This window comes from Eleutherodactylus coqui, chromosome 12 (genome assembly GCF_035609145.1).
Source record: "Eleutherodactylus coqui strain aEleCoq1 chromosome 12, aEleCoq1.hap1, whole genome shotgun sequence".
NCBI lineage: Eukaryota > Metazoa > Chordata > Amphibia > Anura > Eleutherodactylidae > Eleutherodactylus > Eleutherodactylus coqui.
The window spans coordinates 36,418,496-36,441,236 of NC_089848.1; the positions used below are offsets into that span (position 1 = coordinate 36,418,496).

Below are 22,741 nucleotides of genomic sequence, written 5' to 3' on the forward strand. Positions count from 1 at the left end.
TGGTTTTCCCCCTTTTTTGTCTTGCTTTCTGTTTCTTCACTTTCTTTTTTTTCCCGCAATTTGTCTATTATTGGTAGTTTAACATAGTATGTAAGGAAAAAAAGACATATGTCCATCCAGTTCAGCTTATTAACGATGACATGTGCTTTCACAATATGTTCTTGGTATTTTATGGCAGCTTCCACGACGAGAATAAGTGGGTTCACATACACACATGCCAAATATTAACTAAATTAAAGTTTATTTAAAGTGATATAAGTAGATATACATACAAGATATCAAAAACATCCAAGATTTCAAGAAATATATTACCCTGCAAGACTTGTAAGTTCAAAAGATACAAATAGTGTATCAGCAAAATACAGAAAAGCAAAACAATGCTATACTTAGCATCCATCCAAGTGGGTATGTGGCATATCAATCTGGGGGAAAAATCAATGTACATCGGCCCCAAAGGGCGCAAGTAGACTTCAACACTCTTCCATTATAGCCTCTCCTTTGCCTTTGTCTGCGGTGGACTTATAAACCATGGATGACACTTAGGGTTGCCACCCGGCCGGTATTTTTTCTGTCAGGCCCGTGCCGGTATTTTTTTTTACCGCCCCTATTACAGGCTGGTATTTTTAGAGCCTGCACTGCCCCCTAGCGCCAGTTAACCCTCTTCCAGCAATCCTAACATCAGAGGAAACACAGACCTGCAGAGCCGGCAGCTTCCAGGGCCTCCGATGATGTCATGTGATACCCTGTGTGGGAAGAGTCAGGGATCACATGACCATGGGGGCTAAGTAAATGTAGGACTCTGCAGCTGTGTGTTTGTTGGAGCTGTGGGGTTCTGGATGGATGGAGTGAGTGGAGTTATGTGTGTGATGTGTGGGGGTCAGGATGGATGTAGCAGAGCTGTGTGTGTGATGTCTTGGGATGAGGATGGATGTAGTGTAGCTGTGTCTATCATGTGTGTGGGATCAGGATGGATGTAGCGGAGCTGTGTGTGTGATGTCTGGGGATCAGGATGGATGTAGTGGAGTTGTGTGTGTGCGATGTGTGGGGGTCAGGATGGATGTCCGGCCGGCGCTGCAGTGACAGTACTGGGACCCGAAGAGGAGAGCGGAGAAGCAGTACATGCAGTACGAGGTATGTACCATGTAGTTCATGTAATCTTGTATGTTTAGCTGGTATACTTTATACCAGCTGTACATTTATTTATGTACAGGACATATCCAGGTTACATCAGCATCACTATATACAGGAGAGGCATAACTCCTGTATATACTGATATGGACCATGCTGGGGTAACCTGGGTATCTCATGTATATAATTATATATGTGTATATTGTATGTGATGCAAGTGTCTGCAGCGTGTACTCGTGAGTAGATGATGTGTGAATCACACTAAACGTCATCTAGTCGTGAGAACACGCCGGACAGGATCCAGGAGATAAAGGAGGGAAAAAATGCTGCAATAAGACACGCCCCCAAGTCCCACCCCCTACACGCCCCCTTTTAACCATGGCTGGTATTGTTTCGCGACAAAGGTGGCAACCCTAATGACACTACATGATACTTCGACTAAATTATCCAATAAGACATTTTATAGCCATACTGTCAAGTGTCGTAAACCAACCCATCCTACAGGTCCCAAACACAAGTGTGTGCAGTGTGCAAGTTCATATCATTATATTTTAGGAATGTTTTCAAGTGCGAGCCTGTGCTAGCTACCCTTCGAAGCCGTGAGTGTATGCCGACAACCTCTAAGTTTACGCTTATGAATTTAAAGGTATTTAGTCAAAAATACTCCTTCCATAACATTGCCATTAGTTTACACATTTTACACCTTTGTTTCTTTTGCTGGAAAGATTGTTAGACTTTTGTTCTCCTGTTTATATTTGATATTGATAGACTTGTGAATGATTCTATCTTATTACAAAATGGTTTATTCTTTCAAATTTAAAATCTATCATTTTGTAGAAAAAGACTCAAAATGACTTGTAACTTATTGATCTATCTGGGTTTCAGAATTCATAATGTGACCCAAGCAGTAATGATATTTCAGTATGAATCACTCCTACAGGAAAGGATGCCAATTACTGAGCGCCGGACTGCAAACTCCAGAAAGACCAGAGACTGAGTTCAATAGGTTAAAAGGCAAACTGAGTTTTCTCCACAAAATCATAGATCCTTCTGCTCAGTGTCTTCTGCTCCATAACTTGTATGCAAAAACGACCCGGGATCCTGGGCTGTGTGAAGAATACGTTTTCCTGCTTTGTTTATACATTGTTGCACATTCATCAGGAGAAAGCGCTTCGATGATCTCAAAATCTTGTTCACCTCATCTTATCGTTCCATCCAGCTTCCTTTAAAATAAACTTCATTAAAAAAACACCTGATTTTTAACCCCTTATCACTTTCTCTGATTAGTACGTGGCTACTGCATCTCTGCTCCCATAGAGACTGCAGAACCACATCTTAACGCTTTATTTAAATGATTCATTCCTTCCTCCAACATATTTCCCGTTTCATTAACATTATTTTTCTATACATACTCAATAAAATCTACTATGCTCTTGGGATATAATCCCTTACATGTTATTTCAACCTTTTCTACTGCTCTTATGCACTACTGCCATATATGTCTGCCTGTCATGTATCCAAACAACAGTAATCACCCTCCACTCATTGGTGCTTATATCATATGTGTATATAAAAAACATACCAGACCCCCCGCCTGTTGTCTGTTAATGAATATACAGAAGGTCTGTCTTTATGTTCATCCCCGTAGGGGATCTAGCTTCCAGCGTTAGGCCGCCTGCAGACGGGCGGGTCGGATCCGGCGGCGAGAATTCTCGCCGCGGGACCCGACCCGAGCGCCTGCAGAGAGCGGCGCATACTCACTTGCACCCACGGCTCCGGCTGTTTGATGCGCCGGCTTGCCTATGCATGCGCAGACCGGAGCCAGAGCCCAGCACAGAAATAGGACATGCCGCGGCTTGTTTGCTGCGCGAGATTTCACACGGCCAAACTGCGGCCGTCTGCATAGGATTGCGTTTGTTAACCCAATCCTATTCAGGCCTCCAGCGGCGGAAATCCCGCCGCGGAATTTCCGCTCGTGTGCAGGCGCCCTTAGTATCCAGAATCCTTCTCTATATTCTTGTCTGGTCTACTTGTTGTTTTCTAATATTACTTACAACCTCAACGCCATAATAAACAAAATGATTTATGTTTTTGGAGTGTTGTTCAATAAAATGTTTTGTTGCACCTGAGTGATTCATCTTTGAGTTTTTTGTGTCGTACATGCTCGGCTATCCTTGTTCTTAATTTTCTGGTAGTGAAACTGATGATATACACCACATTTGTGGCATCACAATGTATATAACTCCTGATGGTATATTCCTTCCTTCCCATGCTATCTGTGAACTTGTTGCATTTTTTGCCAGATGACACCTGCTGCATCGTGCGTTACCGCAGCTTACAAATCCTTTGTGCTTAAGCCACTGTCCTAGAGAAAGGGCTTGGGGATAACATATCCCCAAATTCTTGTTCCTTTTTGCTAGAACCATGACCGCCTTATCCAGAATACTAGCCGTTACTTTATCCTGACGCCATACCAGGACGAATTTATAAAATAGTTTTTTGATCGTATCAAAATCATTACTACATCTACACAGCCCCTGTTGGACAAACCATCAGGAGCTTTGGCCTCCATTACCACCTCTATGCTGATGACACCCAGTTATACACCTCTTCCCGTGACATCTCTGCACCTTTCCTCCAAAACATCACCAACTGTCTGTCTGCTGTCTCTAACACTATGTCCTCTCTCTACCTAAAACTAAACCTCTCTAAAACTGACTTACTGGTGTTTCCTCCTTCCACCAACCGACCTCCTCCTGACATCTCCATCTCAGTGTGTGGCGTCACCATAACTCCTAGACAACATGCCCGCTGCCTTGGGGTCATATTCGACTCAGATCTCTCATTTACTCCCTACATCCAGTCAGTGGCCCGAACATGTCGGCTGCACCTAAAGAACATCTCAAGAATCCGCTCCTTTCTCACCATAGACACGCTGAAAACGCTTGTTGTTGCCCTCATCCACTCACGGCTCGACTATTGCAACTCCTTGCTGGTCGGCCTCCCCTGCACCAGACTCTACCCTCTACAATCCATCCTGAATGCGGCAGCCAGGCTCATATTACTGTCCAGCCGCTACTCAGATGCCTCTGCCCTGTGCCAGTCACTGCACTGGCTGCCAGTTAAATACAGAATTCAATTTAAACTTATTACCTTCATCCACAAAGCCCTCCACAGCGCAGCGCCCCCCTATATCGCCTCCCTCATCTCAATCCATCACCCAGCCCGGGCTCTCCGCTCGGCAAACGAAACTAGACTGCACACCCCTCTAATTCGAACTTCTCACTCCCGCCTCCAAGACTTCTCCAGAGCAGCACTGGTCCTCTGGAACGCACTACCAAAGAACATCCGGGCAATCCAGGACTCGAAAAACTTCAGGCGTGCTCTAAAGACGCACCTCTTCAGGGATGCATACCGCATTCCCTAAACAAACCCTTCTGTACACCGCCTGATAACATGTTTCCTGACCTACTGACTGCAATCCCTGCTAGCCATCATAAACCGCTCCTGTAGTCATATTGATCCTGCCGTCGCATAGCTAAATGTCTGACTGTTGTCTGTATATAGCATCCCTCACTCTCCAGCACGCGATACTGTGCACACCTCCAGCCATTTTACCTTCTGTATCACCCCATTACTTGTAGTATGTAAGCTCGTTGGAGCAGGACCCGCACCCCTATTGTTTCCATCAGCTGATTACGATTGTAACCGTGGTTCTGTAATGTTTGTACTTTTGTCTTTCTGTATTTCCCCTGTCTATGTAAGCGCTGCGGAATATGTTGGCGCTATACAAATAAAGATTATTATTATATTATTATTATTACTATACGATGTAGAGAATATTAAACTCTTTGTTTTCTGAGTCCTTCTTTTACTATTCTGGTCCCCTTTTCTGCCTTCCACTAGATCTTTTCTCACTAGTTTATTGATGGAACCTTTTAATAACGTGTCGCTATATCCTCTATCCCTCAAGCTTTGTTTAACTTCCTCTCTTGCTGTATTGTAGTCCTGTGGTGTAGTACATGCCCATTTAGCCCTAATAGGTTCCCCTGTCGGCATTACTTTAATGACGTGTCCTGGGTGAGCACTATCGGCATGAAGAATAGTGTTTCCTGCAGCGTCTTTTCTAAACAATCTTGATTCTAGAATTCCTTTCTCATCATTCCCATGCAACCATAAATCCAAGAAAGAAGTTTCCTTCTTTTCGTAAGCACAGATAAATTTTAAGTTAAAGGGGTTCTGTCACTAAAAAAGAAAAATTCTATACTTATCTATTCCTCCCCCATAAGTCTACTTACCAGATCTTCACCTCCCTTATCTTCTCCTGTCTCCTGCAGTCCAGGGGGTCACTTCACCTCCAGCTGCCTGATTCTTCTTCTTCCTGTGAGGTTACATACATTTGGCTGGCAGTCTTCTGCCTGCCAACCAATGAACTTTATGTCACAGCTTACAGGTCAGCAGGGGGACTGCCTATCTTCTTCAGAGATTGTTCAGGAGAGCTATCTCTGAAATAGATTACAATTCCTTCCTAGGCAGTGAGGCTACAGCACAGATGTGATCTTCACTGACCCAGCCGGAAGGAATTTGATATATGCAGCCCTCATAACAAGCTGGGCCCAGCCTGCAGTGAGCTGACATGGGGCACTGGAGAAGCTCAACCAGGAGAAGATGTGATAAGGAATGTAGAGAGGAGGAACTAGGCAGCATTCATTGAAGTCTTCTTTATTAAATAGCCATGAGAAAGCAAGCAGCCACGTATCGACCCTGTGCTCGGGTCTTTATCAAGCTTGATAAAGACCCGAGCACAGGGTCGATACGTGGCTGCTTGCTTTCTCATGGCTATTTAATAAAGAAGACTTCAATGAATGCTGCCTAGTTCCTCCTCTCTACATTGCTGATCAACAGTGGACCCAGGGAGTCGGGACCCTAACTGGGCTATTGCATTGTACCTTGCACCAGCGGTGTGGCTGAACCCTTGGAGTGCTGCTGTGTTTCTTTTTTTCTTCCTGAAGATGTGATAAGGAGACAGACAGGGAAGGGATAGGTAAGTTTAGATAATTTTTTAATGACAAAACGCCTTTAAAGATGTTCATATTAATAAATCCAGAAAATTCCCCCAGTAATACCGCAACATCTGTCATCTCATTATTTTCTTCTTTGCATATGATGATGATGTCATCAATAAAGCGTCCGTACCACACCATGTGGCCATACATGGGATTATTCTCATTAAATATATATTTAGACTCCCACCAGCTCATGGTCAGGTTTGCTATCATGGGCGAAAATCGAGAGCCCATCGGGGCTCCCGATACCTGCAAAAAAATGCATACCATCAAACGCTAAATATTTTTTTGACACAATAGAAATTCCGCCGACAGAACAAACTCTTTTAACTCGCTGGTGTAGTTGCTGTGTTGGTTCAAACGAAAGCCCACTGCTTGTATGGCTCCATGGTGAGGTATACTTGAGGGGAGATCCTCGACATCACAGGTTATCCAAAAATAATTTTTATGCCATTCAATATATTGCAACTGCTGTATGACAGACGGATAACAGCCGGCACCGCTGATAACAGCTCATCACTCAATTCAAGAAAACTAGAATTGAACGATGAACGACTCGTGCACGAAAACTGCACAATGTTTGTTTATTTAGACACAATGGTTATCGCTCAAAAGACAGCTTGGAGCGAGAATCGTTGTGTCTAAATGGCCCTTTATTTGTTACAAGCCCATGCTGGCTCTGGTTCATTAGTTTTTTCTCATCCAAGTATTTGCATACATGCTGCTTAATAATTTACTCAAAGATCAATAGAGGTCAGGCTCACAGGCCTGTAGTTTTCTGGGTCCACCTGCTTCCATTTTTTTGAAGATAGAGACAACATTTGTCTTTTTCTAATCTTCTGGGACTTCTGTTCTCCATGAATTTTCATAGATCCATCGACTGGTTCAGTAATTACCTCCGCTGCTTCCTTCAGTATCCTAGGATGTAATTCATCTGGACCTTGAGACTTGAATTCATTTAAGTTAGCTATCCTTTCCCTCACCATATCTCTGCTTATAGATAGCCTGCATTCTTTTATCCCCCCAATAGCACAGGGAAGATCAGTTGATGTTACATCTATTTTCTGAGAGAAAACAGATACAAAATAGGAGTTAAAAAGTTTGTTCTTCTCAACATCATTCTTAACTAGAGATGTGCGAGCGTACCAGCTAAGGCAAACTACTCGAGCGAGTAGTGCCTTATACGAGTACCTGCCCGCTCGTCTCTAAAGATTCGGGTGCCGGCGGGGGGGAGCGGTGTTGCGGGAGTGAGCGCGCGGGGGGGGGGGGGAGAGTGAGAGATCTCCCCCACTGCTCCCCACCCCCCGCTGGCACCCGAATCTTTAGAGACAAGCGGGCAGGTACTCGCATAAGGCACTACTCGCTCGAGTAATATGCCTTAGCGAGTACGCTCGCCCATCTTTATTCTTAACCAATTCACCATTTTCATCCTGTAAGCATCCAATAGCATCTTTGACTTTTCTTTTGCTTTTGACCCCCAAAATCCTTTTTTATTGCTTCTGGCCTCTGTTGCAAGCCTCAGTTCATAATTAGCTTCAGCTTTTCTGACACTTGCCCTGCAGTTTCTGCAGACCGCATTATATTCTTCTGTAGATATTCCCCCTCTTTCCATTTGAGAAACATATTTTTCTTCATTTTTAACGTGTGCAAGTTCTGTGTTCATCCATCTGGGTCTCTTTTAATGTTTCCCAGTCCCTGCGGTTTCTGGTGGGCTACAGCTATATACAGTCATCTACTCCCGCCCCACTGTGCCTGGTGGGCTACAGCTGTATACAGTCATCTACTCGCCTACGCAGTGTCTGGTGGGCAGCAGCTGCATACAGTCATCTACTCCTGCCCCCATAGTGTCTGGTGGGCCGTAGCTGTATACAGTCATGTACTCCTGCCCCCATAGTGTCTGGTGGGCCGTAGCTGTATACAGTCATCTACTCCTGCCCCCATAGTGTCTGGTGGGCAGCAGCTGTATACAGTGATCTACTCCTGCCCCCATAGTGTCTGGTGGGCAGCAGCTGTATACAGTGATCTACTCCTGCCCCCATAGTGTCTGGTGGGCCGTAGCTGTATACAGTCATCTACTCCTGCCCCCATAGTGTCTGGTGGGCAGCAGCTGTATACAGTCATCTACTCCTGCCCCCATAGTGTCTGGTGGGCTGCAGCTGTATACAGTCATCTACTCCAGCTCCTGCTGTGTCTGGTGGGCCGTAGCTGTATACAGTGATCTACTCCAGCCCCCATAGTGTCTGGTGGGCTGTAGCTGTATACAGTGATCTACTCCAGCCCCCATAGTGTCTGGTGGGCCGTAGCTGTATACAGTGATCTACTCCAGCCCCCATAGTGTCTGGTGGGCTGTAGCTGTATACAGTCATCTACTCCAGCTCCTGCTGTGTCTGGTGGGCCGTAGCTGTATACAGTGATCTACTCCAGCCCCCATAGTGTCTGGTGGGCCGTAGCTGTATACAGTGATCTACTCCAGCCCCCATAGTGTCTGGTGGGCCGTAGCTGTATACAGTGATCTACTCCTGCCCCCGCAGTGTCTGGTGGGCAGCAGCTGTATACAGTCATCTACTCCAGCTCCTGCTGTGTCTGGTGGGCAGCAGCTGTATACAGCCATCTATTCTCCGCCTGCAGTGTCTGGTCGGCCGCAGCTGTATACAGTTATCTACTCACCACCCCCGTGGTTTCTGGTGGGCCGCAGCTGTATACAGCCATCTATTTCCCGCCCGTGCGGTTTCTGGTCGGCCACAGCCGTATACAGTCATCTACTCACCACCCCCACAGTTTCTGGTGGGCCAAGCTATATAATGGTCTAGTCCCGCCCCCACGGTGTCTGGTAGGCAGCAGCTATATAGTCATCTACTCCCACCCCCGCAGTGTCTGGTGGGCTGCAGCTGTATACAGTCATCAACTTCAGCCCCCGCAGTGTCTGGTGGGCCGCAGCTGCATATAGTCATCGATCCCTCACCCCCGCAGTGTCTGGTGGGCCGCAGCTGCATATAGTCATCGATCCCTCACCCCCGCAGTGTCTGGTGGGCTGCAGCTGTATACAGTCATCAACTTCAGCCCCCGCAGTGTCTGGTGGGCCGCAGCTGCATATAGTCATCGATCCCTCACCCCCGCAGTGTCTGGTGGGCCGCAGCTGCATATAGTCATCGATCCCTCACCCCCGCAGTGTCTGGTGGGCCGCAGCTGCATATAGTCATCGATCCCTCACCCCCGCAGTGTCTGGTGGGCTGCAGCTGTATATAGTTGTCTACTCCCACCCCTGTGGTGTGGTGCATCTGCATACAGTCTTCTATTCCCCACCTGCAGTGTCTGGTGGGCAGCAGCTGTATACGGTCATCTACTCCCTGAACACCCCCACACACAGTACGGAGCACCATTCCTGAACCCCCCCCCCCTACTATGCACATCCCCTGACCCCCCCACTACTGGGCACCTCCCCTGAACCCCCCACACCTCATGCTGCAGTCATGTCCACGGGTAACCCGCTCGTCGCAGTGTGTCCCTCGGCGCTCCCCGTAGCTCCAGCAGGAAGCGCCTGTGTGTGACCCGGAAGTGCCTCGCTCACCAGCGACGAGCGGGCTCTGCTGCGTGGAGCCGTGACTGGCGCGCCGTGCCCGGTATGCGGTAGCTCCGCTCGCTGTGTCCTCCGGCTCTAAGATGGCGAATAAACGAAAACGGCAGGAAGATTTCCAGAAAGTAAAACTGAAGGTTGGAAAGAAAAAACCGCGAGCGGACAACGTGACCGACCCCCGGTGCAGCGTGCGGGCCGTGCGTGTGAGCGAGCAGCTGCGCGGAGACCCCTCGCTGCCCAGCAGTAAGAGGAAGCGGACCTTGGCGGTAGGTGACCGGCAGGAGAGACCATGACTAACAGCCGTACCGGTAGATCATCATCCTTGGGGGCGCCGAGAAGCCAAATGGGAGCGAAGCGGCCGCGGGGGGTTCAGGGGAGGTGCTCAATAGTGGGAAAGGGGGTACAGGGGGGGGGGGGTACTCGGTAGTGGGGTAGGGGGTACAGGGAGGGTACTCAGTAGTGGGGAAGGGGGTACAGGGGGGGGTACTCGGTAGTGGGGTAGGGGGTACAGGGAGGGTACTCAGTAGTGGGGAAGGGGGTACAGGGAGGGTGCTCGGCAGTGGGGGGGTACAGGGAGGGTGCTCGGCAGTGGGGGGGGGTACAGGGAGGGTGCTCGGCAGTGGGGGGGGGGTACAGGGAGGGTGCTCGGCAGTGGGGGGGATTCAGGGAGGGTGTTCGGCAGTGGGGGGTGTTCAGGGAGGGTGTTCGGCAGTGGGGTTGGGGGGTTCAGGGAGGGTGCTCGGCAGTGGGGGGGGGTTCAGGGAGGGTGCTCGGTAGTGGGGTTGGGGGGGTTCAGGGAGGGTGCTCGGGAGTGGGGGGGGGGGTCCAGGGAGGGTGCTCGGCAGTGTGGGGGGGGGATGCAGGGGAAGTGCTCGGCAGTGTGTGGGGGGGATGCAGGGGAAGTGCTCGGCAGTGTGTGTGGGGGGGATGCAGGGGAAGTGCTCGGCAGTGTGTGTGGGGGGGATGCAGGGGAAGTGCTCGGCAGTGTGTGTGGGGGGGATGCAGGGGAAGTGCTCGGCAGTGTGTGTGGGGGGGATGCAGGGGAAGTGCTCGGCAGTGTGTGTGGGGGTTCAGGGAGGGTGTTCGGCAGTGGGGGGGGGGGTTCAGGGAGGGTGCTCGGTAGTGGGGTTGGGGGGGTTCAGGGAGGGTGCTCGGTAGTGGGGTTGGGGGGGTTCAGGGAGGGTGCTCGGTAGTGGGGGGGGGGTTCAGGGAGGGTGCTCGGTAGTGGGGGGGGGGTTGAGGGAGGGTGCTCGGTAGTGGGGGGGGTTCAGGGAGGGTGCTCGGTAGTGGGGGGGGTTCAGGGAGGGTGCTCGGTAGTGGGGCGGGTTCAGGGAAGGTGCTCGGCAGTGGGGGGGGGTTCAGGGAGGGTGCTCGGCAGTGGGGGGGGGGGTGTTCAGGGAGGGTGCTCGGCAGTGGGGGGGGGGGGTTCAGGGAGGGTGCTCGGCAGTGGGGGGGGGGTTCAGGGAGGGTGCTCGGCAGTGGGGGGGGGGGGGTTCAGGGAGGGTGCTCGGCAGTGGGGGGGGTTCAGGGAGGGTGCTCGGCAGTGGGGGGGGGTTCAGGGAGGGTGCTCGGCAGTGGGGGGGTTCAGGGAGGGTGCTCGGCAGTGGGGGGGGTTCAGGGAGGGTGCTCGGCAGTGGGGGGGGTTCAGGGAGGGTGCTCGGCAGTGGGGGGGGTTCAGGGAGGGTGCTCGGCAGTGGGGGGGGTTCAGGGAGGGTGCTCGGCAGTGGGGGGGGGTTCAGGGAGGGTGCTCGGCAGTGGGGGGGGGGGGTTCAGGGAGGGTGCTTGGCAGTGGGGGGGGGGGTTCAGGGAGGGTGCTTGGCAGTGGGGGGGGGGGTTCAGGGAGGGTGCTTGGCAGTGGGGGGGGGGGTTCAGGGAGGGTGCTTGGCAGTGGGGGGGGGTTCAGGGAGGGTGCTCGGCACTGGGGGGGGGGTTCAGGGAGGGTGCTCGGCACTGGGGGGGGGGGGTTCAGGGAGGGTGCTCGGCACTGGGGGGGGTTCAGGGAGGGTGCTCGGCACTGGGGGGGTTCAGGGAGGGTGCTCGGCAGTGTGGGGGGGGGGTTCAGGGAGGGTGCTTGGCAGTGGGGGGGGGTTCAGGGAGGGTGCTCGGCACTGGGGGGTTCAGGGAGGGTGCTCGGCAGTGTGGGGGGGGGGTTCAGGGAGGGTGCTCGGCAGTGTGGGGGGGGGTTCAGGGAGGGTGCTCGGCAGTGTGGGGGGGGGTTCAGGGAGGGTGCTCGGCAGTGTGGGGGGGGGTTCAGGGAGGGTGCTCGGCAGTGTGGGGGGGGATGCAGGGGGGGTGCTCGGCAGTGTGGGGGGGGTGCAGGGGGGGTGCTCGGCAGTGTGGGGGGATGCAGGGGGGGTGCTCGGCAGTGTGGGGGGGATGCAGGGAAAGTGCTCGGCAGTGTGTGTGGGGGGGATGCAGGGAAAGTGCTCGGCAGTGTGTGTGGGGGGATGCAGGGAAAGTGCTCGGCAGTGTGTGTGGGGGGATGCAGGGAAAGTGCTCGGCAGTGTGTGTGGGGGGGATGCAGGGAAAGTGCTCGGCAGTGTGTGTGGGGGGGATGCAGGGAAAGTGCTCGGCAGTGTGTGTGGGGGGATGCAGGGAAAGTGCTCGGCAGTGTGTGTGTGGGGGGATGCAGGGAAAGTGCTCGGCAGTGTGTGTGTGGGGGGATGCAGGGAAAGTGCTCGGCAGTGTGTGTGGGGGGATGCAGGGAAAGTGCTCGGCAGTGTGTGTGTGGGGGGATGCAGGGAAAGTGCTCGGCAGTGTGTGTGTGGGGGGGGTGCAGGGAAAGTGCTCGGCAGTGTGTGTGTGGGGGGGGTGCAGGGAAAGTGCTCGGCAGTGTGTGTGTGGGGGGGGTGCAGGGAAAGTGCTCGGCAGTGTGTGTGTGGGGGGGGTGCAGGGAAAGTGCTCGGCAGTGTGTGTGTGTGGGGGGGGGGTGCAGGGAAAGTGCTCGGCAGTGTGTGTGTGGGGGGGGGGGTGCAGGGAAAGTGCTCGGCAGTGTGTGTGTGTGTGTGTGGGGGTGTGCAGGGAAAGTGCTCGGCTGTGTGTGTGTGTGGGGGTGTGCAGGGAAAGTGCTCGGCTGTGTGTGTGTGTGGGGGGGGGTGCAGGGAAAGTGCTCGGCTGTGTGTGTGTGTGGGGGGGGGGTGCAGGGAAAGTGCTCGGCAGTGTGTGTGGGGGGGGGTGCAGGGAAAGTGCTCGGCAGTGTGTGTGGGGGGGGGGGGTGCAGGGAAAGTGCTCGGCAGTGTGTGTGGGGGGGGGGTGCAGGGAAAGTGCTCGGCAGTGTGTGTGTGTGGGGGGGGTGTGCAGGGAAAGTGCTCGGCAGTGTGTGTGTGTGGGGGGGTGTGCAGGGAAAGTGCTCGGCAGTGTGTGTGTGTGGGGGGGGTGTGCAGGGAAAGTGCTCGGCAGTGTGTGTGTGTGGGGGGGGTGTGCAGGGAAAGTGCTCGGCAGTGTGTGTGTGTGGGGGGGGTGTGCAGGGAAAGTGCTCGGCAGTGTGTGTGTGTGGGGGGGGTGTGCAGGGAAAGTGCTCGGCTGTGTGTGTGTGTGTAGGGGGGGGTGCAGGGAAAGTGCTCGGCAGTGTGTGTGTGTGTGGGGGGGGTGCAGGGAAAGTGCTCGGCAGTGTGTGTGTGTGTGGGGGGGGTGCAGGGAAAGTGCTCGGCAGTGTGTGTGTGGGGGGGGTGCAGGGAAAGTGCTCGGCAGTGTGTGTGTGTGTGGGGGGTGCAGGGAAAGTGCTCGGCAGTGTGTGTGTGGGGGGGGTGCAGGGAAAGTGCTCGGCAGTGTGGGGGGGGGGGGGTACAGGGAAAGTGCTCAGTATTGTGCTAGATCATATTTTCTCCAGCAGGGTTCGGGGTATTATGTAGCTTCCAAATTGTATAGTGTGCACACATCATCGACCAGATCAGACGTAAGGTATCAGTCTAAGCTGGGAGAGTCTCTACAATGTGTAGAGCCTCAGGCTTTTTATTATAACACATAACACCTGCCCTTTAATGGGCGTGCAACAGATTACATCAGTAACATATAAGATTCTCATTTGTCGGATCATATAGAATCTCCCGCCTCTCTGCCCACCCTTCCTCAAGTCCGATGTAGCTTGGACCTTGTCCTAGCTGAAGGAATTTCTGCGTACGTGACAATTCATTATTTAAATAACTTCAGTGTGGGGGGTGGAAGAGGGCTAGGAAAACACTCAGTATTGAATACAGGTATACGGATAACACTATGACCTTTAACTCTTAGAGGCTGCTTGTTCAACTTTATGTACTCAGCTAACAATACACCACACATCTTTCACCATGCCATTGTCCAACAAATACCATGATGAGATTGTGTGGCCATTAACCTCCACAAAGTTAAAAGTCATTACAATAGCATTAATACATTTGGTTTATACAAATCAATAGACATTTTATACTAACTAATTATCATGTCTATCACAGTATGTGTGTGTGTGTGTGGGGGGGGGGGGTACAGGGAATGTGCTCAGTATGTGTGTGGGGGGGGGGGGGTACAGGGAATGTGCTCAGTATGTGTGTGTGGGGGGGGGGGTACAGGGAATGTGCTCAGTATGTGTGTGTGTTGGGGGGGTACAGGGAATGTGCTCAGTGTGTGTGTGTGGGGGGGGGGGTACTGGGAATGTGCTCAGTGTGTGTGGGGGGGGGTACTGGGAATGTGCTCAGTAGTGTGTGTGTGTGTGTTGGGGGGGGGGGGGTTACAGGGAATGTGCTCAGTAGTGTGTGTGGGGGGGAGGGGAAAGTGCTCAGTAGTGTGTGTGTGGATACAGGGTAGGTGCTCACTAGTATGTGTGTGTGGGGGGAGATACAGGAAAGGTGCTCAGTAGTGTGTGTGGGGGGGGTACAGGGAAGGTGCTCAGTAGTGTGTGTGGGGGGGGTACAGGGAAGGTGCTCAGTAGTGTGTGTGTGGGGGGGGAGATACAGGGAAAGTGCTCAGTAGTGTGTGTGTTTGTGGGGGGGGGTACAGGGAATGTGCTCAGTATGTGTGGGGGGGGGTACAGGGAATGTGCTCAGTATGTGGGGGGGGGGTACAGGGAATGTGCTCAGTGTGTGGGGGGGGGTACAGGGAATGTGCTCAGTAGTGTGTGTCGGGGGGGTACAGGGAATGTGCTCAGTAGTGTGTGTGTGTGTGTGTGTGGGGTACAGGGAATGTGCTCAGTAGTGTGTGTGTGTGTGTGGGGTACAGGGAATGTGCTCAGTAGTGTGTGTGTGTGGGGGGGTACAGGGAATGTGCTCAGTAGTGTGTGTGTGTGTGTGGGGGGGTACAGGGAATGTGCTCAGTAGTGTGTGTGTGTGGTGGGGGGGTACAGGGAATGTGCTCAGTAGTGTGTGTGTGTGGGGGGGGGTACAGGGAATGTGCTCAGTAGTGTGTGTGGGAGGTGGGGGGGGTACAGGGAATGTGCTCAGTAGTGTGTGTGTGTGGGGGGGGGGAAGTGCTCAGTAGTGTGTGTGTGTGTGTGTGTATACAAGGGTAGGTGCTCAGTAGTGTGGGGGGGGGGGGGATACAGGGAAGGTGCTCAGTAGTGTGTGTGTGTGTCGAGGGTACAGGGAAAGTGCTCAGTAGTGTGGGGGGGGATACAGGGTAGGTGCTCAGTAGTGCGTGTGTGTGGGGGGGGGGATACAGGGAAGGTGCTTAGTAGTGTGAGGGCGGGGAGTTCAGGGAAGGTGCTCAGTGGTGTAGGGGGCGGAAGGGTGGGTCAAGGTGGCGTCCAGGGAGGGTTTTCAGTGGTGTGGGTGGTGGTGTTCAGGGCTGCTTCACAGTAGTGGGGGGGGGGGGGGGATTACGATGGGGTTCAGGGAAGGTTTTCATTACTGGTGGGGGGGTTCGGGGTGGTGTTTGGAGGGGGGCTCATGGTGGTCAGAGAAGGTTCTCAGTAGGGTCAGGTTGGGCTCTGTCGCGAGGTGTTAGGGTGGTGGTCAGGGAAGGTTTTCAGTAGTGTTGGGGGGGGCTGACGCTGGTGTTCAGGGAAGGTTTTCAGTAGTGTGGGGGGGGGCTGACGGTGGTGTTCAGGGAAGGTTTTCAGTAGTGGGGGTGGCATGGTGGTGTTCAGGGAAGGTTCTCAGTAAGGTCAGGTTGGGCTTTGTCGCGAGGTGTCAGGGTGGTGGTCAGGGAAGGTTTTCAGTAGTGTTGGGGGAGGGGATGACGGTGGTGTTCAGGGAAGGTTTTCATTAGTGGGGGGGGGGGTTCGGGGGGGGTTTGGAGGGAGGTGTCATGGTGGTGTTCAGGGAAGGTTCTCAGTAGGGTCAGGTTGGGCTCTGTCGCGAGGTGTCCGGGTGGTGGTCAGGGAAGGTTTTCAGTAGTGTTGGGGGAGGGGATGACGGTGGTGTTCAGGGAAGGTTTTCATTAGTGGGGGGGGTTCGGGGTGGTGTTTGGAGGGAGGTGTCATGGTGGTGTTCAGGGAAGGTTCTCAGTAGGGTCAGGTTGGGCTCTGTCGCGAGGTGTCCGGGTGGTGGTCAGGGAAGGATTTCAGTAGTGTCACGATGGTGTTCAGGGAAGGTTCTCAGGGTCTGGTGAGGCTGTGTCGCGAGGTGCCAGGGTGGTGGTGGTTAGGTGAGGCTGTGTCACGAGGTGTCGGAGTGGTGGTCGGGGAGGGTTCTCGGTAGTGTCTTCTGTTATGGGAGCTGCTAGATGTAAGACGGCAGCACACTGCTGCTTTCAGTTTGCCTCCAATCCCCATTGACATCCATGTTAAAGTAAATGTTGCAATCAGTTTTTCTATATATGCTTGTGTGTGAAAAGCAGAATGGCGACGGGAAAGTGACAGATTGTAACTGAAGAGCTGCCTAGGAGTGCGACGAAACCTGCCAGTGTGAATGTGGGCCAGGGGCGCTTACACTCCCCTCGCTAGCCTTCTCAGTAGTGATGACTTGAAAATGATACAAGTTACTTTGATGCTTTCTAATGGATTATGTATGGATGGTAGCGCAGAGGCGGGCGCAGTGGCGTTTTAAATGTGCGCAAGTGAGAGCAGAGCGGATGTCAGAAATTATAGTACAAACTAACCTTACAAAACTCTTAATTCTTCTAGGACATCTTGTCTCAGATGCATCATTACAACGCCGGCGTTAAACATGATGCTCTTGTTGGTCTCCGAGAAATCCTTTCAAGCCATCCTTCAATAATCGATACGCACATTTCTGTTATCATGAGCGAGGTGGCCGCGGTATTCACGGACAAGGATCTGATGGTCAGATCTGCGGCTATTTCTGTGTTGCAGCATTTGGCCCCCATGGTCTCCCAGGAAAAGATCAGCCCTTTCTTTCCTCTGGTAAGTGCCCACCTCTCCACCGCCATGACACACATCATGATCGGTATCCAGGAAGACTCCCTAAAGATCTTGGACATCCTTCTGGAAGCTTACCCAGACCTGCTGATCGATCGCAGTAGTATGCTGGTCAACAACTTCTTGGAACTTATATCTCATCAGAAGACTTCTAAGGAAATAAAAAGCAGCGAGAAGCCATCTATGTGGACGTTGTCTGTGAATCCCAACCGGAAGGTTACGTCCCAGAAGTGGAGGATAAATGTACTGAGCAGATTAAAAAAGTTCTTGCAAGCGTTAGTGAAGCGGGCTGCACAGAGGTTTCCCAATAAAGGAGGATTTCAGAACACAGAAAAGGTTGTTAGTTTAAACAGAAATGTTGATGTCTCGTGGGCCCAACATGCCAACGGTAAACAGTATGTCCGCCTGTATGACTCCGGAGAAACGCGCTCAACCGGGAGGCCATCGTTCTGTTTAAGGTAACGTGTGACTCTACGCACTCTCCTCTGTTGGGCTTTGTGGTGTAATCGAGCACTTTTATCTCTTAGGTCAGTCTCACACTAGTGTTTGTAAATTATACAGGGTCAGTACGATAGCTACGATACCAAAATAATGCCTTTAGGTTTTTCTACTTCTGCACAGTAAAAATCCACACTTTACATTGTGTGGATAGAGCGAGCTCTGAAGCCAAGCCTGCACCATTGTGCAGCGGTGGTCAGCTGTGGCCGATAGTCAACCTTCTGCCCAAAACAGCGGAGATGAATGGCTGTGATTGTACCAATTACAGCCATTCATCGAGTTATGGCTGTGATTGGCTAAGCGTTAGCCAATCACAGTCAGTCCTTCCAGGAGGGGGGGATTTTTGAATCCCCGGCCAGAGGAGAAGATGTGATCAGTGCCAGGGACCCGGGGAGAAGATGCGGCCGGGCTGACAGCGCGGGAGAGGTGATGTATGTGTATTTTTTCTTTTCTGCAGTTAGGGCTTAGATTATAGCTTTGACAGTAGGATTTGTTATTGTCAAAGATGCATTGCACCGCATGAAAACCGCGTTTTCGTGCGATGCAACAGAGAGGAAGGCTCCACAGGGAAACATGGGCTACAAAACTTCATGAGTCGCGTGCATATCGCCGAACCGTGAGGTTTTTGTGTTGTTTTGTAGCATGCTACACAATATCGCATGTATGAAGAAACCCATAGAAAGCACGGGCTTCTCATACATGCGATTTGTTGCCCATGCGAAGGAGGCCTTATTATTCCATGGTTAGAGCTCTCTGAGGGCTTGTTTTTTGCAGGGCAAGATGTAGTTTTATTAGTATCAATTTTGAGTGCATGAGGCTTTACTGATCGTCTTTATTGCATTTTTTTTTGTGAGGCAAAATGAAGAAAATAAGCATTTTGCTGCCTATTTTCCATTTATTTATATCTACACTTTTGCCATGCAGGATAAATAGTTCCAATTTATTGTACAAGTTGTTACAGTGCGATTTTATTTTTTTATTTTTTTTCCCTAGAGATGAGCAAGCACGCTCGGTTAAGGCAGTTACTCGAGCGAGCATCGCTCTTCTCGACTAACTGCATACTCGTCCAAGCAGATTCGGGGGGTTGGGGAGGATCTCTCTCTCTCCCCCCGCTCACCCCCGCCCTCTTCCCGAATCTGCTTGGACGAGTATGCAGTTAGTCGAGAAGAGCGATGCTCGCTCGAGTAACTGCCTTAACCGAGTGTGCTCGCGCATCTCTAATTTGTACTCTTGTTGTTTCTTTTTTTTTCCTTTTCTTCTTATACAATCATGGGGAAATCTGCAAAAGCTTTTGTTTCCGTCCCTGTAGGAGACTTGAACCATAACAGCGATGATCTCTGTGATCATGCATTGCAGTACTCCATAGACAATGGCAAGGAGGGATACCAGTATCTTGCATCTGGTTGCCATGGCAACCCATCAGCCCTCAGCAAGAACATCACTGAGGGCTGATGACGTCACGGAGCGCGCTCTCTGTGAACCCTTTTAAATGTGGCAATCTACGAAGATGGCAGCATGTATGGAATTAACAGCAGGGAACAATGTTCTTATCGATCCCCGCTGTTGCAGCAGAAGGTTGACTATCGGCCACAGCTGACCACCGTTGCAGAATGGTGCAGGTGCGGCTTCGGAGCTCGCTCTATCCACAGGATGTAAAGTTACCCGCAGCCAGGTCGTGAACTTCTGTCCTGTGGCGGTAAGGGCTGGGCCAATCTTCACTGTTTTTATTTTAGAATAGAAATTCATACTCTCTCCTAATATACGTGTCTTAATGATGCGGCTCACATAGCTTTCTTGTATCGGTGCCCCTACCTGCACAGTAGAATGGTATGGCCCATGGGCTAGTCTGTTCATAGTAGTGGATGTCAGGCATCTAATATGTGGATTATCCAGGTTCAGAACTCGTATTATACAGCAGCGTCTGTAAGGAGCTTTTATTATATACTGGGTGATATTCCCGTCTAGTGCACAGCGCTATAAGTACAGCGATTGGTTAATAAAAATTGACAGTCCTGGGATATACAAGGTGGGCCACAAAAATGAGCCCCGCACCACACTCTTATGAAAGCTGTCCAAAAGAAAATCTGTTGCCCATAGCAACCAATCACAGCGCAGCTTTCAAGAAATGAAAGCTGAGCTGTGATTGGTTGCTATTGTTGACAAAAATTACAGGAGAATTCAGTGAGTTTTCAATTTTTAACTATACCAGTATTCATCATCTGGTGCTGATGAGCAAGAGTTCAATCAAATTGGACCAGGATTGTGGATTTGTATATGACGCAAACAGATTTAGCCTTTTATATACAGTGGTGCCTTGGCATACAAGTGTAATTCGTTCCGTGGCGGAGCTCTTAACCCAAAACACTCATATGTCAAATCACTTTTCCCCATTGAAATGAATTGACTGCGCTCTGGATTACTGGCGTTTCAATTCATTTCAATGGGGAAACTAATTACACTACATGTAAAAAAACAAACATCAATGCTCACCTACCGCTGGCGTTCGGGTCCTTACGATGGTTTGATAGACGCCATCGAAGAATACCTCAAGGAGAACAACAGTATAACCCCTCACCAGCATGGGTTCATGAAGGGTCGATCATGTCAGACCAATCTGATCAGCTTCTACAATGAAGTAAGTTCTAGGCTGGACCTGGGAGAGTCTATTGATCTCATGTATCTGGACTTCTCTAAAGCATTTGACACCGTGCCGCATAATAGGCTGATATATAAAATGAGACAGCGCGGATTGGGTGAAAACGTGTGTATCTGGGTAAAGAACTGGCTCAGAGATAGAAAGCAGAGGGGGGTAATAAATGGATCATACTCTGATTGGACCACAGTCGCTAGTGGGGGCCACAGGGTTCAGTACTAGGCCCCATTCTGTTCAATATATTTATCAATGACCGGATAGAGGGACTGCACAGTAAATATCAGTATTTGCAGATGATACAAAATTATACAATATAATTAATACAACGAAGGACAATGTGCGGCTACAAACGGACCTGGATAAGCTGGGGGCTTGGGTAGAAAAATGGCAAATGAAGTTCAATGTTGATAAATGTAAGGTTCTGCACATGGGCAGGAGAAACGGATGTCACCAATATACACTAAATGGGGTACTGCTAGGGAAAAGTGATATGGAAAAAGACCTGCGGGTACTAGTGGACGGTAGACTTAACTGGAGCAATCAATGCCAGTCAGCTGCTGCAACGGCTAATAAAGTCTTGGGGTGCATTAAAAGAGGTATAGGGGCGAAGGAAGAGAACATTATCCTCCCACTATATAAGGCACTTCTCAGGCCTCACCTGGAATACTGTGTACAGTTCTGGTCACCGGTGCTCAGGAAGGATGTTACAGTGCTGGAGGGGGTTCAAAGGACGACAACTAAACTAATAAATGGAATGACTGGACTGGAATACCCAGAGAGGCACCAAAACTGGGATTATTCACTCTGGAAAAAAACGGCTAAGGGGCGACCAAATAAGTATGTATAAATACATGAGGGGACAATACAAGGATCTCTCCCATGATCTGTTTACACCCAGGACTGCAACGTTAACAAATGGGCATCTTCTACGTCTAGAAGAAAGCAGGTTTCATCACCAACATAGAAAGGGGTTCTTTACTGTAAGAGCAGTGAGACTGTGGAACTCTCTGCCTGAGGATGGGGTGATGGCAAAATCCATAGAGGAGTTTAAAAGGGGACTTGATGTCTTTTTGGGGAGGAAGGATATAAATCTTAGGTTAATTGTTAATCCGGGTATACAGGCAGGTAGGAACTATTAGGGGTTGATCCAGGGAACAGTCTGATTGCCATTAGGGAGTCAGGAAGGAATTTTTCCCCAAAAGGGCTAATTGGCTTCTGCTCTTGGAGTTTTTTGCCTTCCTCTAGTTCAACAACATATGAGGATAAACAGGCTGAACTAGATGGACATTGTCTTCATTTGGCCTTACATACTATGTTACTATGTCTGCGACGCTGCTGCAGCCTGCCGTGTCGTCCTCCATGCTGACAGAGCATTTCTTCTTGAAAGCGGGGCTTAAATACCCCGCCTCCAGCAGGCTAATGCTCTGATTAGTTCATTCAGCACCGCTTCAGCCAATCAGAGCATTAGTTTACTGGAGGCAGGGTATTCAAGCCCCGCTTTCAGGAAGTAATGCTGTCGCCGTGGAGGAGGATGCGGTAGCGCTGCAGACAATCGCTAGGACTGGAACACCGGCAGTAGGTGAGCATTAGACTCCCCCCTTGCAAGTCAAGAAGCTCGCAAGCCAAGGTGTGTGTGTGTGGATTGATAGATTTTCCCTGTCTCCTCTGTTTGTTTTTTTTCCAGTTAACTTTATTAACATAACATAAACACTCACACACCCCTGTCTTCAGGTTATTAATAAAGTTAATTGTTTAAAAAGCACACAAGTGTCTTCGGGTGATCTGGTCATTTGTCTTCAAGCTGATTGTACGATGGCGGTGAGGTGAGAGCCCGTCAACAGTCCGATGAGTGCTCACTGGTAATGTATCGCAGCCAATAACAAGCTGATTGTATGATGGCGGTGAGTGAGAGCCCATCAACAGTCCAATGAGCGCTCACTGGTAATGTATCACAGCCAATAACGGACTGATTGTATGATGGCGGTGAGTGAGAGCCCGTCAACAGTCCAATGAGCGCTCACTGGTAATGTATCACAGCCAATAACGGACTGATTGTATGATGGCGGTGAGTGAGAGCCCGTCCGCAGTCCGGTGATCGCTCACTGGTAACGTGTCATCGCCAATAACAGGCTGATTGTACGATGGTGGTGAGAGACAGTCCGGTGAGTGCTCACTGGTAATGTATCACAGCCACTAACAGGCTAATTGTACGATGGCGGTGAGTGAGAGCCCGTCGGCAGTCTGGTGATCGCTCACACGTAATGTGTCACAGCCAAAACCATGAAACCCTCCAGGCCGGAGTACAAAGATGTGTTTACACGGTAGATCTGCTGAGACATAATATGCTGGTCGGCTTTCACTTGTTTCGCACACACAGATTTGTTTTAGGCTAGCTACACGTGGGGAGCGCTGGATCGAGAAATTCAGCCCGATATCACGCATGTCAACCTGCATGTCTCCCGTAGATGCATCCCTTCTGTGACCTTCCAATCCTCTGGCGTTATAGTGGGCCGTAAGTGTTTCCCAGTGATTTC

The 22,741-nt window shown here is 50.9% G+C and overlaps 1 protein-coding gene and 1 long non-coding RNA gene across 2 annotated transcripts in view; one reads left to right on the top strand and one right to left on the bottom strand.

The window, feature by feature from the left end:
• Positions 1-217: 217 nt before the first annotated feature.
• Positions 218-9,731, bottom strand: LOC136586689 (uncharacterized). The gene is made up of 3 exons (XR_010787323.1): positions 9,651-9,731; positions 6,078-6,134; positions 218-2,351 (listed from the first exon to the last, which is right to left on the bottom strand). It is a non-coding gene; the product is annotated as an uncharacterized lncRNA (long non-coding RNA).
• A 5-nt stretch (positions 9,732-9,736) lies between these two features.
• The window catches only part of TEX10 (testis expressed 10), a 50,226-nt gene continuing 37,221 nt past the window's right edge, over positions 9,737-22,741 (top strand). Inside the window, exons 1-2 of the mRNA XM_066584855.1 lie at positions 9,737-10,034; positions 16,802-17,514. Coding sequence (XP_066440952.1) covers positions 9,855-10,034; positions 16,802-17,514 — 893 coding nt within the window. The 5' untranslated portion in view covers positions 9,737-9,854. The remainder of the gene's footprint in view (positions 10,035-16,801; positions 17,515-22,741) is intronic.